The sequence below is a fragment of the Pseudophryne corroboree genome, chromosome 5 (genome assembly GCF_028390025.1).
Source record: "Pseudophryne corroboree isolate aPseCor3 chromosome 5, aPseCor3.hap2, whole genome shotgun sequence".
Taxonomy (NCBI): domain Eukaryota; kingdom Metazoa; phylum Chordata; class Amphibia; order Anura; family Myobatrachidae; genus Pseudophryne; species Pseudophryne corroboree.
Window position 1 is genome coordinate 122,401,135 of NC_086448.1, and position 18,009 is coordinate 122,419,143.

Below are 18,009 nucleotides of genomic sequence, written 5' to 3' on the forward strand. Positions count from 1 at the left end.
ATGCAGATCTTCTGGATCTACTGCAAGAAGAGCCGATGCCTCTTCCGCTTCGGGAGGACCTGCTGCAGCAGAGGCCGTTCGCCTATCAATACTTACCACGGCTACGTTTGACGGCATGGAGGTTGAATGCCAGATATTAGCTCGGAAGGGCATTCCAAACAAGGTTATTCCTACCCTGATACAGGCTAGGAAAGGAGTAACGTCTAAACGTTACCATCGTATTTGGCAAAAATATGGTTCTTGGTGTGAGTCCAAGAAGTTTCCTACGGTGGAGTTTCAACTGGGACGGTTTCTCATCTTCCTGCAAGCAGGTGTGGATATGGGCCTCAAGTTGGGATACGTAAAGGTCCAGATTTCGGCCCTATCCATTTTCTTCCAGAAACAGTTGGCTGCCCTCCCTGAGGTTCAGACTTTTTTGAAGGGAGTTCTGCACATCCAACCTCCCTTTGTACCGCCTACGGCGCCCTGGGATCTTAACGTGGTGTTGCAGTTCCTCCAGTCGGACTGGTTTGAGCCTCTACAGGAGGTTGAGGTCAAGTTTCTCACGTGGAAGGCTGTCACTTTGTTGGCCTTAGCTTCTGCTAGACGTGTGTCGGAGTTGGGGGCTTTGTCATGTAAATGCCCATACTTGATCTTCCATGAAGAGAGAGCTGAGCTCCGGACACGTCAGCAGTTCCTTCCGAAGGTTGTGTCGGCATTTCATATCAACCAACCTATTGTGGTACCAGTGGCTACTGACTCCTCAGTTTCATCAAAGTCCTTGGATGTTGTAAGGGCTCTTAAAATCTATGTGAAGAAGACTGCTCGTCACAGAAAATTTGCCTCTGTTTGTCCTGTATGATCCCAAGAAACTTGGGTGTCCTGCTTCTAAGCAGACGATCTCTCGCTGTATCAGGTTCACTATCCACCATGCGTATTCTACGGCAGGATTGCTGTGTCCTACGTCTGTTAAGGCCCACTCTACTCGTAAGGTGGGTTCTTTACTGGGCGGCTGCCCGGGGTGTCTCGGCTTTACAGCTTTGCCGAGCGGCTACTTGGTCTGGGTCGAACACGTTTGCAAAGTTCTACAAGTTCGATACTTTGGCCACTGATGACCTGAAGTTCAGTCAATCAGTTCCTGCAGGAGCCTGCGCGCTCTCCCTCCCGTTCTGGGAGCTTTGGTACATCCCCATGGTACTAATGTGGACCCCAGCATCCTCTAGGATGTAACAGAAAATAGGATTTTGGTTACCTACCGGTAAATCCTTTTCTCGTAGTCCGTAGAGGATGCTGCGCGCCCGCTCCAGCGCTTCGTCTTCCTGCTAGCGTTATTTTGGGGGTCATTCCGAGTTGTTCACTCGTTGCCGATTTTCGCAACCGAGCGATTCAGGCAAAAATGCGCAAAACTTAGTAGATTTAATCACGTCTGAACGAACAATTTTCATCGTTGAAGTGATCAGAGTGTGATTGACAGGAAGTGGGTGTTTCTGGGCGGAAACTGACCGTTTTCTGGGAGTGTGCGGAAAAACGCAGGCGTGCCAGGATAAAACGTGGGAGTGTCTGGAGAAACGGGGGAGTGGCTGGTCGAACGCAGGGCGTGTTTGTGACGTCAAACTAGGAACGAAACGGGCTGAGCTGATTACAGTGTAGGAGTAAGTCTCGAGCTACTCAGAGACTGCTAAGAAATTTATGGCCCTCATTCCGAGTTGATCGGTCGCAAGGCGAATTTAGCAGAGTTACACACGCTAAGCCGCCGCCTACTGGGAGTGTATCTTAGCATCTTAAAATTGCGACCGATGTATTCGCAATATTGCGATCACAAACTACTTAGCAGTTTTAGAGTAGCTCCACACTTACTCTGCCTGTGCGATCATTTCAGTGCTTGTCGTTCCTGGTTTGACGTCACAAACACACCCAGCGTTCGCCCAACCACTCCCCCGTTTCTCCGGCCACTCCTGCGTTTTTTCCGGAAACGGTAGCGTTTTCAGCCACACGCCCATAAAACGCCGTGTTTCCGCCCAGTAACACCCATTTCCTGTCAATCACATTACGATCGCCGGAGCGATGAAAAAGCCGTGAGTAAAAATACTATCTTCATAGCAAAGATACTTGGCGCAGTCGCAGTGCGAATATTGCGCATGCGCACTATGCAGAATTTCACTGCGATGCGATGAAAAATACTGAGCGAACGACTCGGAATGAGGGCCTATATTCGCAATTCTGCTAATCTTTCGTTCGCAATTCTGCTAAGCTAAGATACACTCCCAGAGGGCGGCGGCTTAGCATGTGCAATGCTGCTAAAATCTGCTAGCGAGCGAACAACTCGGAATGAGGGCCTTTGTTCAGTACAACTTCGTTTTAGTTGAGTACTGCATTGTTACTTGGTAAGTAATGTTTCAGCAGTTGCTGAGTTTTCAAGCTAAGTTAGCTTGGTGTGCCTTTTATTGTGAGCTGGTATGAATCTCGCCACTATCTGTGTTAAATCCTTCTCTCGAAGATGTCGGTCTCCTCGGGCACAGTTTCCAGACTGAGTCTGGTAGGAGGGGCATAGAGGGAGGAGCCAGCCCACACTCTCAAACTCTTAAAGTGCCAATGGCTCCTGGTGGACCCGTCTATACCCCATGGTACTAATGTGGACCCCAGCTTCCTCTACGGACTACGAGAAAAGGATTTACCGGTAGGTAACCAAAATCCTATTTTTTTACACATTATAAACTTTCCTTATATGATGTCTGTATTTATCGTATCAACACGCAGGTGGAGGAATTCCCGATAAAGATTAACATGTAATAGTACAGAACATGTAGCGCAAGGAAAGTGCTGCGCCGCATTATAACTGTTGAATGCAGTTTGAACTATGCAGACTGCTGCTGTCATGCTGCATGGACGCAAGGGGCACTACAAGGAGTAGACCTCATCGGATGAGTTAAGTACTGCAAGAAAAGAGCATAGTGGTGCAGCGCCAATTAAGAGGAGCCGAGGCAGATGCCAGATAAGCCAAGTACAGTACATAGGAATCAGTCCTAGATTCTACAGGTCTATCGATACCAACATAACTCAAGGAGAACAAACCTAAGCTAGGGGAGAATTGGGAAGGAGGCAGCAGTCTAGCACAGGTAAGAACTCTGGCCACTGAATGATGATAATTATGGAGAGAATTTCGTCTGTAAGCATTTGCTACACTGTATGTACTATTAGAAGAATTGTACACGTGCGGACATGTTCCATACTATCAGTGGGCCTAATTCAGAGTTGATCGCTGCAGCAAATTTGTTAGCAGTTGGGAAAAACCATGTGCACTGCAGGTGGGGCAGATATAACATGTGCAGAGAGAGTTAGATTTGGGTGGGGTGTGTTCAAACTGAAATCTAAATTGCAGTGTAAAAATAAAGCAGCCAGTATTTACCCTGCACAGAAACAAAATAACCCACCCAAATCTAACTCTCTCTGCAAATGTTATATCTGCCACACCTGCAGTGCACATGGGGGGGTCATTCCGAACCGGTCAGTTTTGCGCATACGCGGCGGATGCAATGCGCAGGCACACGCAATGCGCAGGCGCGTATCATTGCTCAGTGACGGCAGTCGCTGGGCAACGACGCCGGGAATGAAGAAAGCGGTCACAGCAAGGACCACAAGAAGATTGACAGACGGGCGGCGACTACTCACCATTTTCCGGGCGTGGAGATCCAAACGCAGTTGTGTCGAGGCGTTTGGAGGGTGGATGTCTGACATCAATTACGGAACCTTCATCGCTGGATCCATCGCACAGGGTAAGTAACTGCAAGGCTTCTTTTACACAAAACTTTTTTAGCATAGGAGGGCTGCACAAGCGATTGCAGCCTTGCTATGCTAATATACACTCCCCCATAGGCGCGTCTAGTTGATCGCACAAGCAGCAAAAAGTTGCTACGTGCGATCAACTCTGAATGATCTCCATGGTTTTGCCCAACTGCTAACAAATTTGCTGCTGCAATCAACTCTGAATTACCCCCAATGTGACTGTGATTTAACCCTTCCATCACGTACAGCAGTGCTGGTGGTCGTTCAGGGCTCACTTCCTGTATTCTCTCTAACCTTTATTATGTAACCCTATTGTATAAACTTGTTAGACACAAGATAATGATGGAGCAGGATTTGGTACAGAGCATAGTGCAGCGCCAGCATGGTGGAATACCAAGGGGACAATCTGTGCAATCTGTTGACGGAACTCTAATTAGCATCCCATAGATTAAGATGTCTGCAAAAATGGTGCTATTACTGCAATAAATTCCACTCTATCTGCAATGTGAGTATATGAAGTGTTTAAGAAGCAGTAAGTAAATGACACCAGGAAAAGGAGATTTATGGTAAGAACTTACCGTTGTTAATTATCTTTCCACGAGGTACACTGGGTTCCACAGGGATAACATTGGGGTGTGGAGTAGGATCTTGATCCAAGGCACCAACAGGCTAAAGCTTTGACTGTTCCCAAGATGCTCAGCGCCGCCTCCTCTATAACCCCGCCTCCGTGCACAGGAGCTCAGTTTCGTTAACTAGTCCAATGCAGTAGCAGGCAAAAGAGACGACAACCGTTAGTAGCCACGTACGTCACATTCCCACGACAGGAGAAGGTGTCACTGGCTAATGCCATACAAAGCCAAAGAAGCCAAGTGCGTCAGGGTGGGCGCCCTGAGGAACCCAGTGTACCTCGCAGAAAGATTTAACAACGGTAATTTCTTACCATATATCTCCTTTTCTGCAGCGGGGTACACTGGGTTCCACAGGCATAACATCGGGGATGTCCTTAAGCAGTACCTCATGGGAGGGGAAGCACTGTAGCGGGCATAAGAACCCGGCGTCCAAAGGAAGCATCCTGGGAGGCGGAATTCTCGAAGGCATAGAACCTTATGAATGTGTTCACTGAGGACCATTGTAGCCGCCTTGCACAATTGTTCAAGGGTCGCACCACGGCGGGCCGCCCAAGAAGGTCCGACAGACCGAGTAGAATGGGCTTCGATGGTAGCAGGAGCTGGAAGGCCAGCCTCTATATAAGCATGTGCAATCACCATTCTAATCCATCTGGCCAGGGTCTGCTTATTCGCAGGCCAGCCACATTTGTGAAAACCAAAAAGGACAAAGAGAGAATCAGACTTCCGAATGGAAGCTGTCCTCTTCACATAGATACGGAGAGTCCGTACCACGTCAAAAGACCACTCTTTGGATGACAATTCAGGAGAGATAAAGGCCGGAACCACAATCTCTTGGTTAAGGTGGAAAGAAGACACCATCTTAGGTAGATAACCAGGGCGTGTCCGAAGAACCGCCCGGTCACGGTGAAAAATAAGAAAAGGAGACCGACAGGATAAGGCACCCAAATCTGAAACCCGTCTAGCAGAGGCAATAGCCAGCAGAAATAAAACCTTAAGAGTAAGCCACTTAAGGTCCGCAAACTCAAGAGGTTCAAACAGAAACTCTTGCAAGGCCTCCATAACCACCGACAAATCCCAAGGAGCCACAGGCGGGACATAGGGAGGCTGAATCCGCAAAACACCCTGAGTGAATGTATGGACATCAGGCATCAGTAGCAATTTTTCTCTGAAACCAAACCGACAAGGCAGAAATATGGACCTTAAATGAGGCCAGACGAAGGTCCAAGTCCAGGCGCTGTTGCAGGAAGGCCAAAAGTTTGGCCGCATAAACTTGTAGGCGTCATGATTGTTAGCTGCGCACCAAGCAAAGTAAGAATTCCAGACCCTATGATAAATCCGAGCAGAAGCCGGTTTCCGGCCCTTCAACATGGTCCTTTGGCCCTCAGAACTGAAGCTTTAAGAGCCACGCCGTCAAAGCCAGCCGTGCCAAATCCTGGTATACACAAGGGCCCTGAACAATGAGGTCTGGGCGTTGCGGAAGTACAGTAGAAAGGGATGCTCTATCGAGAGACCCTGCAGATCTGAGAACCAATGCCGTCTGGGCCACGCTGGAGTGATGAGAAGTAGTATTCCTCCTTCTTACTTGAACTTCCTTATCACCCTGGGCAGAAGTGACACCGGAGGGAACACGTATGGCAGCCAAATGTTCCATGGAATTGCCAGTGCGTCCACGAACGCTGCTTGAGGATCCCTTGTCTTTGCTCCGAAGACCGGAACCTTGTGATTGTGTCGAGACGCAATCAGGTCTACGTCTGGTAGGCCCCACTTGTCCACTAGGAGTTGAAATACTTCTGGATGGAGGCTCCACTCTCCAGCGTGTACGTCCTGATGACTGAGGAAGTCCGCTTCCCAGTTTAGGACCCCCGGAATGAACACTGCCGATATGGCTGGCAGATGGCGTTCCGCCCACTGAAGAATCTTTGACACTTCCCTCATTGCCATGCGGCTTCGAGTGCTGCCTTGATGATTTATGTACGCCACCGTGGTGGCTTTGTCCGACTGTACCTGAACAGGCCTGTTCTGTATCAGATGCTGGGGCAGGTTCAGAGCATTGAACACCGCCCGCAATTCCAGAATGTTTATTGGGAGGAGAGACTCCTCCTTGGTCCACCGACCCTGAAGGAAGTGTTGCTCCAACACCGCGCTCCAACCCCTCAGACTGGCATCTGTCGTCAGAAGGACCCAGTTGGAGATCCAGAAGGGACGACCCCTGCTCAATTATTGGTCCTGGAGCCACCAGCTCAGTGACCGGCGAACCTCCGGAGACAACGAGAACATGTGAGACCTGATCCAGAGAGGCAGGCCATCCCACTTGGCAATAATCAATCTCTGCAGAGGGCTGGAATGAAATTGAGCGTACTCCACCCTGTCAAAATCCGACACCATGAGGCCTAGCACTTGCATCGCCGAGTGAATCGACACTCGTGGGCGAGAGAGGAAGCATCGAATTCTGTCCTGAAGGTTCAGGACCTTCTCCTGAGACAAGAACAACCGCTGGTTGTGAGTGTCCAACAACGCCGCCAGGTGCACCATGCTCTGAGCAGGGACCAGGGAAGATTTCTTCCAGTTGATGAGCCACCCGTGGGCTGTCAGAAACTGGACCGTCAGATCCAGATGACGGAGGAGAATTTCTGGGGAATTCGCCAGGATCAGCAGGTCATCCAGATACGGTAGGATCCTGACACCCTGACGGTGGAGTAAAGCCGTCATTACCGCCATAACCTTCGTGAAGACTTGCGGAGCCGTGGTCAAACCAAAAGGTAAAGCCCAAAATTGATAATGGAGGTTGCCAATAGCAAACCGCAGGTACTGCTGATGCGACATGGCAATCGGAATATGGAGGTAAGTATCCTATATGTCCAGGTAGACCATAAAGTCCCCAGGCTCCAAAGCCAGAACAATAGAGCGAAGAGTATCCATACGAAACTTGGAGACTCTCACAAATTTGTTTAAGGACTTGCAGTTGAATAGTACCCCTTGTCTCTCTGAGCCAGAGGCACCTGTACTACCACTCCTGTGTCCAGGAGGGATTGTACTACCAAATGAAGAGTTTTTGCCTTCACCTGATCCGAAGGGATTTCCGTCAGGCAAAATCGATGAGGGGGACGATTCTTGAAGGATATGGCGTATCCGTGAGTGACGACTTCCTGTACCCAGGCATCGGAAGTGGTCTTCAACCATTCCTGGGTAAACCATAGAAGTCGGCCTCCCACCCTAAGATCCCCCATGCAGTAGGCTTGTCTGATTTGGGAGCAGGCTGACCGGCAGCCCAGGCACGTTTAGGTTTGGGCTTAGTGGTTTTGGAAGTGCGAGCCTATTTCGGGTACGCCTGACCCTTAGCTTTACCTGGAGGACGAAAGGATCGAAAGGAAGTACTCAACCTTCGGGACCGAAGGAGCAGTACTAGGAAGACACGCAATCTTAGCAGAAGCTAAGTCAGCCACAATCTTGTTGAGATCCTCACCAAAAAGAATGTCTCCCTTAAAAGGGAGCACTTCCAGGGTTTTCTTAGAGTCCAGATCTACAGACCAGGACCGTAACCAGAGAATCCGACGAGCCAAAATGGACGTAGTAGAAGCCTTGGCCGCCAGAATACCGGCATCAGAAGCCGCCTCCTTAATGTAATGAGAGGCTGTGACAATATACGAGAGACATGGGTGGAATTCAAATGTTTGAAAAGTCGGTTGGGTGTCTGTTTTTTCCTGTCTATTAGATAGGAAAAAACAGACTCCCAACTGACTTTTCAAACATTTGAATCTCCCCCATTGTCTAGCATTATCAGAAAAATTGGACGGCAGCTCTGCTTCCACCTCCTGAGCCTAAGCTTCAATAGCTTCTGCAGCCCAAGTAGCTGCAATAGTGGGTCGATGCACAGCTCCTGCGAGGGTGTAAATGGCTTTTAAGCAACCCTCCACACGCTTATCCGTCGGTTCTTTCAGAGAGGTGACGGTAGTTACAGGCAGAGCAGAGGACACCACAAGCTGCGCCACTTGCGAATCCACCGGCGGTGGCGTTTCCCAATTCTTACTTATCTCCGCAGCGAGGGGATAGCGAGACAGCATCTTCTTGTGAGGTGTGATTTCTTTCCTGGATTTTCCCAGGATTCCTGACGTATGTCAACTAAATGGTCAGAATGAGGTAAAACTTGTTTAATAACCTTCTGACGTTTAAATCTATCTGGTTTCTTAGAGGTAACAACAGGTTCTGGATCATCCTCAATTTGAAGGATCAGCCTGATAGCCTCCAATAGGTCAGGAACATCCACCTGTGAAACAGATTCCCCATCAGAAGCATCTGGATCAGTGTCTGACGGGTCAGTATATACGCCATCTTCATCAGACGAAGTGTCTGGAATATGGGTGGATTGTGAGGAAGTAAGGGCCCGCTTAGAGGACCCCTTGGTCTTAAGCGGGCGAGGGTTAGGTTTCTGTTTGTTCAATGAGTGATTCAATTGCTGTAACTGAGTGGACAGAAGATCTGCGCATGGCGGATTAACCGCAGGGACAATATGTGGCTGTATCGGCATTTCAGGTCCCATAGAGGGTGTGTCTAGTTACCAGCATAGTTAGTAGAGAAAGTAGCCCAAGGTGGGTCATTATGGACCCCCGTTGCTATGGCCCCACTGGGGGGTAGTGCACCCCCAGAACCTGAACCCTCTGCTGCTATGTTTTCCTCTAATGTGTCTGCAGCATCACCACCACGCATTGTAGGATCAGCAGCAGCTCCGTCGCCCCTTGAAGTTGACGTATCTGAAAGCGTGAATACGGGCAACACAGTACAATATCAGCAGTATAATACCTTACCAAGAACCCCCTGTACAGTGTGAAATCACAGAGGATTCAAGAGGTATACAGTGACTGAAAAATCACAGAGAAAATACACACTAAGTATATCCTGTGAAGCACCTATATCAGCGGTGGCCAACCTGTGGCTTTTGAGCCGCATGTGGCTCTTTCTTTATTCAAATGTGGCTCCCAACACTCTAAATCATGTGACCACAACAGATACAGAACCCGCTGCACTCCAGCCAGACACGCAGCAGCACTACAGGGACTGAAAACTGAAGGAGCCAGATACTAGAGGTGAGACACCCACAAGCAAGCAAATAGAGGACACATTAGGGACTGCTGCAATGGCATGAGTTGATGGGGGGGCTGTAGTGATACATGAGGGTGGGCTAGAGTGATACATGGCAGAGCTGGCTGGAAAGACACAGGAGGGTCCTGGCAGGAGTGACGTGGGAGGGTGCTGGAAGTAGTGACACATGGGAGAACGGGCTGGAGTGACATAGGAGGGTGATAGCAGGAGTGACACATGGGAGACCTGGCTGGAGTGACATAGGAGGGTGATAGCAGGAGTGACACATGGGAGAGCTGGCTGGAGTGACAAAGGAGGGTGGTAGCAGGAGTGACACATGGGAGAGCTGGCTGGAGTGACACGGGGGAGCGGACTGCAGTGACATAGGAGGGTGCTAGCAGGAGTGACTCATGGAAGAGCTGGCTGGAGTGACAGGAGGGTGTTGGCAGGAGTGACACATGGAAGAGCTGGCTGGAGTGACACATGGAAGAGCTGGCTGGAGTAACAGGAGGGTGTTGGCAGGAGTGACACATGGGAGAGCTGGCTGGAGTGACACAGCAGGGTCTTGGCAGTAGTGACACATGGGAGACCTGGCTGGAGTGACACAGCAGGGTCTTGGCAGTAGTGACACATGGGAGAGCTGGCTGGAGTGACAGGAGGGTCTTGGCAGTAGTGACACATGGAAGAGCTGGCTGGAGTGACACAGCAGGGTGCTAGCAGGAGTGACTCATGGAAGAGCTGGCTGGAGTGACAGGAGGGTGTTGGCAGGAGTGACACATGGAAGAGCTGGCTGGAGTGACACATGGAAGAGCTGGCTGGAGTGACAGGAGGGTGTTGGCAGGAGTGACACATGGGAGAGCTGGCTGGAGTGACACAGCAGGGTCTTGGCAGTAGTGACACATGGGAGACCTGGCTGGAGTGACACAGCAGGGTCTTGGCAGTAGTGACACATGGGAGAGCTGGCTGGAGTGACAGGAGGGTCTTGGCAGTAGTGACACATGGGAGAGCTGGCTGGAGTGACACAGCAAGGTGCTAGCAGGAGTGACTCATGGAAGAGCTGGCTGGAGTGACAGGAGGGTGTTGGCAGGAGTGACACATGGGAGAGCTGGCTGGAGTGACACAGCAGGGTCTTGGCAGTAGTGACACATGGGAGACCTGGCTGGAGTGACACAGCAGGGTCTTGGCAGTAGTGACACCTGGGAGAGCTGGCTGGAGTGACAGGAGGGTCTTGGCAGTAGTGACACATGGGAGAGCTGGCTGGAGTGACACAGCAGGGTGCTAGCAGGAGTGACTCATGGGAGAACTGGCTGGAGTGACAGGAGGGTGTTGGCAGGAGTGACACATGGAAGAGCTGGCTGGAGTGACACATGGAAGAGCTGGCTGGAGTGACAGGAGGGTGTTGGCAGGAGTGACACATGGGAGAGCTGGCTGGAGTGACACAGCAGGGTCTTGGCAGTAGTGACACATGGGAGACCTGGCTGGAGTGACACAGCAGGGTCTTGGCAGTAGTGACACATGGGAGAGCTGGCTGGAGTGACACAGCAGGGTCTTGGCAGTAGTGACACATGGGAGAGCTGGCTGGAGTGACACAGCAGGGTGCTAGCATGAGTGGCACATGGAAGAGCTGGCTGGAGTGACATAGGAGGGTGCTAGCAGGAGTGACTCATGGAAGAGCTGGCTGGAGTGACAGGAGGGTGTTGGCAGGAGTGACACATGGAAGAGCTGGCTGGAGTGACACATGGAAGAGCTGGCTGGAGTGACAGGAGGGTGTTGGCAGGAGTGACACATGGGAGAGCTGGCTGGAGTGACACAGCAGGGTCTTGGCAGTAGTGACACATGGAAGACCTGGCTGGAGTGACACAGCAGGGTCTTGGCAGTAGTGACACATGGGAGAGCTGGCTGGAGTGACAGGAGGGTCTTGGCAGTAGTGACACATGGGAGAGCTGGCTGGAGTGACACAGCAGGGTGCTAGCAGGAGTGACTCATGGAAGAGCTGGCTGGAGTGACAGGAGGGTGTTGGCAGGAGTGACACATGGGAGAGCTGGCTGGAGTGACACAGCAGGGTCTTGGCAGTAGTGACACATGGGAGAGCTGGCTGGAGTGACACAGCAGGGTCTTGGCAGTAGTGACACATGGGAGAGCTGGCTGGAGTGACACAGCAGGGTGCTAGCACGAGTGACACATGGAAGAGCTGGCTGGAGTGACATAGGAGGGTGCTAGCAGGAGTGACTCATGGAAGAGCTGGCTGGAGTGACAGGAGGGTGTTGGCAGGAGTGACACATGGAAGAGCTGGCTGGAGTGACACATGGAAGAGCTGGCTGGAGTGACAGGAGGGTGTTGGCAGGAGTGACACATGGGAGAGCTGGCTGGAGTGACACAGCAGGGTCTTGGCAGTAGTGACACATGGGAGACCTGGCTGGAGTGACAGGAGGGTCTTGGCAGTAGTGACACATGGGAGAGCTGGCTGGAGTGACAGGAGGGTGTTGGCAGAAGTGACACATGGGAGAGCTGGCTGGAGTGACAGGAGGGTGTTGGCAGGAGTGACACATGGGAGAGCTGGCTGGAGTGACACAGCAGGGTCTTGGCAGTAGTGACACATGGGAGAGCTGGCTGGAGTGACACAGCAGGGTCTTGGCAGTAGTGACACATGGGAGAGCTGGCTGGAGTGACACAGCAGGGTGCTAGCATGAGTGACACATGGAAGAGCTGGCTGGAGTGACATAGGAGGGTGCTAGCAGGAGTGACTCATGGAAGAGCTGGCTGGAGTGACAGGAGGGTGTTGGCAGGAGTGACACATGGAAGAGCTGGCTGGAGTGACACATGGAAGAGCTGGCTGGAGTGACAGGAGGGTGTTGGCAGGAGTGACACATGGGAGAGCTGGCTGGAGTGACACAGCAGGGTCTTGGCAGTAGTGACACATGGGAGACCTGGCTGGAGTGACAGGAGGGTCTTGGCAGTAGTGACAAATGGGAGAGCTGGTTGGAGTGACACAGCAGGGTGCTAGCAGGAGTGACTCATGGAAGAGCTGGCTGGAGTGACAGGAGGGTGTTGGCAGGAGTGACACATGGGAGAGCTGGCTGGAGTCACACAGCAGGGTCTTGGCAGTAGTGACACATGGGAGACCTGGCTGGAGTGACACAGCAGGGTCTTGGCAGTAGTGACACATGGGAGAGCTGGCTGGAGTGACACAGTAGGGTGCTAGCATGAGTGACACATGGAAGAGCTGGCTGGAGTGACATAGGAGGGTGCTAGCAGGAGTGACTCATGGAAGAGCTGGCTGGAGTGAAAGGAGGGTGTTGGCAGGAGTGACACATGGGAGAGCTGGCTGGAGTGACAGGAGGGTGTTGGCAGGAGTGACACATGGAAGAGCTGGCTGGAGTGACACATGGGAGAGCTGGCTGAAGTGACAGGAGGGTGTTTGACAGGAGTGACACATGGGAGAGCTGGCTGGAGAGACACAGCAGGGTCTTGGCAGTAGTGACACATTGGAGACTTGGCTGGAGTGACACGGGGGAGCTGGCTGGAGTGACATAGGAGGGTGCTAGCAGGAGTGACACATGGGGGAGCTGGCTGGAGTGACACATGGGGGAGCTGAAGTTTATTATGTGAAAGTAGCTTTTTCAATGGATTTGGCTTTAAAAAATGTATTTTATGTCGTTCTGGCTTTTTCAATGTATTTTATACCAGGGGTGTGGTCTAGCAGGCACAAGGCCACATTCCATTTGTGCATGCGCGCCATCGGCTCGATGTCGGCTCTTTAACGTACCTAACAAGGTTTTTTGGCTCTTTGTAGCTGACTGGTTGGCCACCCCTGACCTATATTACATAATAACCCTGACGCACTTAGCCCCCCTCAGGGTACAGAGTATAGGGATAGCAATCTGAGTGAGATACACGGAGTAGAAATCATGCAGCAGCTATATGCACACACACAGTCACATGTACAATGCAGAAATTATGACAAGCAATAAAACTGCAGTAGAAGTAATACTAAGTAAAGCTATACAGATAAATAGATATATCAATGCACAGTAAAGACTGGATGTATATCACAGGGTACTTGTACTACACAGCCCTGAATCAATGCACCTTTTCTTAACTAACACTGTCAACAGACATGTAGAATACTCAAGTGTCCTGTAAAATGCACAGCGCTGATATGCAGGCGGCTTTACAGAGGAGGCTTTGCCCAAACAGTCCCAGGATCAGCTTAGCATGTGAAGATGGCGCCCAAACGCTGACAGGAAGTGAGGGAGAGAGAGAGATGCAGCTCCAGGGCAAGAACATTTACTCTAAATGGCGCCCTGGGGCTGGGGGAGGGGCTACGGGTCAGAGCCTTATCCCCTTGCTGGACTTCACCACCGGGTACTGTGGGCCATATGCAAACGGTTTTTAATAAAACCGACCTGTGCCCCTGCCCTGGTGGTCTAGTGGGTCCCTGTACTGCCACAGTGTCCACTCCAGTGCGCGCAGCCCGCCTCCCAACGGCTGCGCCGGATCGTGATTTCCAGCGGGTCCCGCCGGGGGGACCCTCTTACCTCCTCTCTGAGTGCGTCCACGCAATCCCGGAAGGCTGCGGCTGGTGTGTGTGCCTGACGTAGAGAACAGGAGCCTCTGCTGTAAGTACCCGGCAACCAGGGACACGGGAGTATACAGCGCGGCTGGGGGAGGTGAGGGAGCTGCAGCAGGAGATGTCAGAATGACATCTAGCACTGATAGTGCCTCTGCTGCAGCCCTTGAAGTCTTCTATCTTCACTTTTGAAAAGCTTTTTCAGGGCTGCTGGAGCAGCCCTGCTTGTTAGCTGCCTGCACTGCAGGCACCAACTTACAAACTCAGCTCCTGTGCTCGTAGGCGGGGTTATAGAGAAGGCGGTGCTGAGCATCTTGGGAACAGTCAAAGCTTTAGCCTGTTGGTGCCTCGGATCAAGATCCTACTCTACACCCCGATGTTATCGCTGTGGAACCCAGTGTACCCCGCTGCAGAAATAACTGTACTGGAAATATTAAAAACTCACCAGCATCATAATTTTCCATGAAGCCAAATGGACCATAATCTATAGTGATTGACAGCAAGCTGAAGTTGTCTGTATTGCACACACCTGCATTTAAAGGGAAAAGGATGTATATGTTACATGCGATATACATACACTATTTATAACTGTACAACAAACATCCTGGTAGGTTATTTGGCTTCTGACAAAGAGAGAGAGAGAGAGAGAGAGAGAGAGAGAGAGAGAGAGAGAGAGAGAGAGAGAGAGAGAGAGAGAGAGAGAGTGTGTGTGTGTGTGTGTGTGTGTGTGTGTGTGTGTGTGTGTGTGTGTGTGTGTGTGTGTGTGTGTGTGTGTGTGTGTGTCAGCAGAACAGAACCATTAAAGTGGGACTTTCCTGCTTATATCATAGCAGTTGTTATGAGTTTACTGCTGATATTTTCATCTGTTTCATCTTTTCTATACTTAGTTTCCCAAGTCATAATTGACACTAATATATACAAGGGGGACATTTATGAAACCTGTACAAATTATTCTGGTAGCCCATAGCAACAACACATTTATTTATTTATTTATTTAAACTATATCAGAAAAATAAAAGATGAAATCTGATTGGTTGTTGAGAATCAAAGACTCCTTTTCCACAATCATTTGTGCACTAATAAAATTAAAAATGTCCCCCAAACATGCTCCTATATCCAACAGAAGTTATGAAAAGAAAATGGCTGAAGAGCTCAGGAATAGGGGGTTATGTGTCATTGTCGGCCACGTCTTGCTAACAGCATGGTTCTCTGGCCCCCGAAATTCAGTGAGACTACTGGTAGGCATGCTAGACCCCAGAGAGAGCAGGTCAAGATCACAGAGGTGTGCCTTTTAATCTCATCTGAAAATCTGATTAACATCTGTCTTAAAGGGCCACTTCTTTATATCAGTACTGAATACTTCTGAGATAAAGGTGTGATCAGAGGGGAGATCATTTTCTACGTACAGTAGACATCCTGTTAGTAATCTCAATAAATGACACTAAAGCTGGCCACATTGTCACCTTTTGCAGAAAATGGATGACAACAGAAAACAACAGAGTACACCTACCTGCCCAGCAATAAAATGACCCAAGTAGTGTCAAGGTATGGGAGCGGGAGCGGTATGAGTTCCCGCCACCCGGGATGCCGAACGTCAGGATCCCGACATCGGCATCCTGAGCTGTGGAATGCTGGCGGGGGGGCGAGCGCCATGAAGCCCCTTTCGGGCTCGGTGGTGAGCTATGCTCGTCACAGGTTCTATTCTCCCTCTATGGGTGTCGTGGACACCCAGAGAGGGGGAATCACCTACCTTGCCGGTATACCGGCGGCTGACTGCATACCCTGGGAGCATGTGTATGTATATACTTGGGGTTGCTGACTGCATACCACGGGAGCATGTGTATGTATATACTTGGGGTTGCCGACTGCATACACCGGGAGCATGTGTATGTACTGTATATACTTGGGGTTGCTGACTGCATACCCCGGGAGCATGTGTATGTATATACTTGGGGTTGTTGACTGCATACCCCGGGAGCATGTGTATGTATATACTTGGGGTTGCTGACTGCATACCCTGGGAGCATGTGTATGTATATACTTGGGGTTACTGACTGCATACCCCGGGAGCATGTGTATGTATGTATATACTTGTGATTGTTGTCCTGCTGCGGCTTAGCAACAGTAGCAGCAGTCTCTTCTGCCCGTGTGGGAGGGTGAGAGCAATCACACTGATCACACCCCCCCTCTGGATTTGCAGCAGCGCCGGAAAAGAGTAACGATTCCCCCATCATTTGCATAAGGGGGAGTGGCCATGCATACCCACGATTATGAGTTGCACCCAAGCCCAGACCTGGGCCCGCCACAGCTCTCTACACGCCTGCACACCCCTTTAGCAGGTGTTCTGGATAAAAGATCTTTCTTAATGAAGGCAACTTGCTGTGTCAGTTTGCGGCTGTCTGTGGTTACTGACATGTTGTGTAGGATAAGGAGGTAAACCTGTTATTGTAAGGGTGATTAACTTGTTTTTTTGAAGAAGAAGCAATTCAAATGTGTTTACTTCCTTCTTCTAATGATCTTTCTGCATCCTGCGTTTGAAGAACAAGCTGTCAGGAATATCTGCAGTAGTGGAAAGTTTATATACAATTACATAAATGAACGATTATACTAGCATTTCCACTCTGTGATATGTTTACTTGATTGCCCTATGGCAGCGATTTTCGGGTATTGAACAAAACCTCTGTAGAAAACATGAGTCACATAACTTTCTGTGTCTTACCTCTTGTCATCTGTCTTTTAGAAACATCTAGAGCGAACTTTATACTACAACCCATGTGGTTTATTGTCACTGACAGAAAGTGCAATCTTTACAAGGTCTACAGATTTCCCTGAAATTGGGGATCACTTGCTTTACTGGCGCAAAGGTTACACCAATCAGTGACGTTCACCAATTCATCTATACTAATATTATACAGACGTTTTGTCTGTCTGTGTGTTCCTAGTTAGCGCAAAATGGGTGTCAACATTATGTATCTGTCAATTTGAACCTATTTATATTTTCTCAGTGTCGATATTGTGGTTGATGGCATTCTGAACATGTTGACCTGTCAACATTATGGTGTCTAAATAATGACTCTCGACACTGTGATTGTCTGCAAAACATGTCGAAACACTCACAGGTCTTGATAGCAATTGCAAGTCTGCAATAGAAATGTGGCAGTCACTATTTTGGAGAGCAAGGAACCTAATAATACAGCCACAGCACCGCTTATCTCATTTCAGTAATCTCTACCTGTAAACTGAAGCCTAGTTACTCCCTCAGCTGCATCAGGGCACCTACTCCATACTGTGCAAGGATCGTTCTCACTGCACCCAATTCCTCTGGATGGCAGATGCGAATGTAGTAAAAAATGCTGATTTCCCCGGTGTGCACTTCATGCTCCAATCTGACACTGAAGGGCTGAGACGCCCATTGTCAGCATCTGTCACGCTGTAATGCTGCCTGGTGCGTCTGTACATGCCACAATCTGATGAAGCAGGTGATGGCAGGAACAGATTTGCCATCTGATTATGGCCTCCAAAGTGAATGATTGTCTGAGTACACAACTACTATAATACCCCTTTTACACTCGCAGTGAAAGGTCATTCCCGGGAATGTGTCCCGGTATATTTGCCGGGACACATTCCCGGGAATGACCCTTTCACATTAGCGGGCCGCCTGGCATATTGCCGGGTCAGTGACGTCACCGCTGAGTCTCCCAGAGGCGGTGCTTGGAGATAATCTTCTCCAAGCACCGCCTCCTCCTATGCAGAGAACGGGTGCCGGGTCGCCTTGACCCGGTATACCCGTTCACACTGCACAGCTTACCGGGACGGGTCGGATTCAACCCAGGTCGAGACCTGGGTTGAAAGCCCGGGATGCTCGTCCCGGAAATTGTCCCTGTACCCATTCACAATCACAAAAATCCCGGGATGATGCGCGTTCACGTGCAATATCCCGGGATTTTTCTGCGAGTGTAAAAGGGGTATAAG

At 50.2% G+C, this 18,009-nt stretch overlaps 1 protein-coding gene across 4 annotated transcripts in view; it reads right to left on the reverse strand.

The window, feature by feature from the left end:
* LOC134927346 (protein adenylyltransferase SelO-like) overlaps positions 1-18,009 on the reverse strand; it is a 215,337-nt gene that overhangs the window by 60,612 nt on the left and 136,716 nt on the right. For all 4 annotated transcript variants that reach the window (XR_010177618.1, XM_063921657.1, XM_063921658.1 and 1 more), the window contains one exon: positions 14,483-14,566. Coding sequence is in view for 3 of the 4 variants with exons in the window: in XM_063921657.1 (XP_063777727.1) it covers positions 14,483-14,566 (84 nt within the window). In the remaining variant the exon portion in view is untranslated. The remainder of the gene's footprint in view (positions 1-14,482; positions 14,567-18,009) is intronic.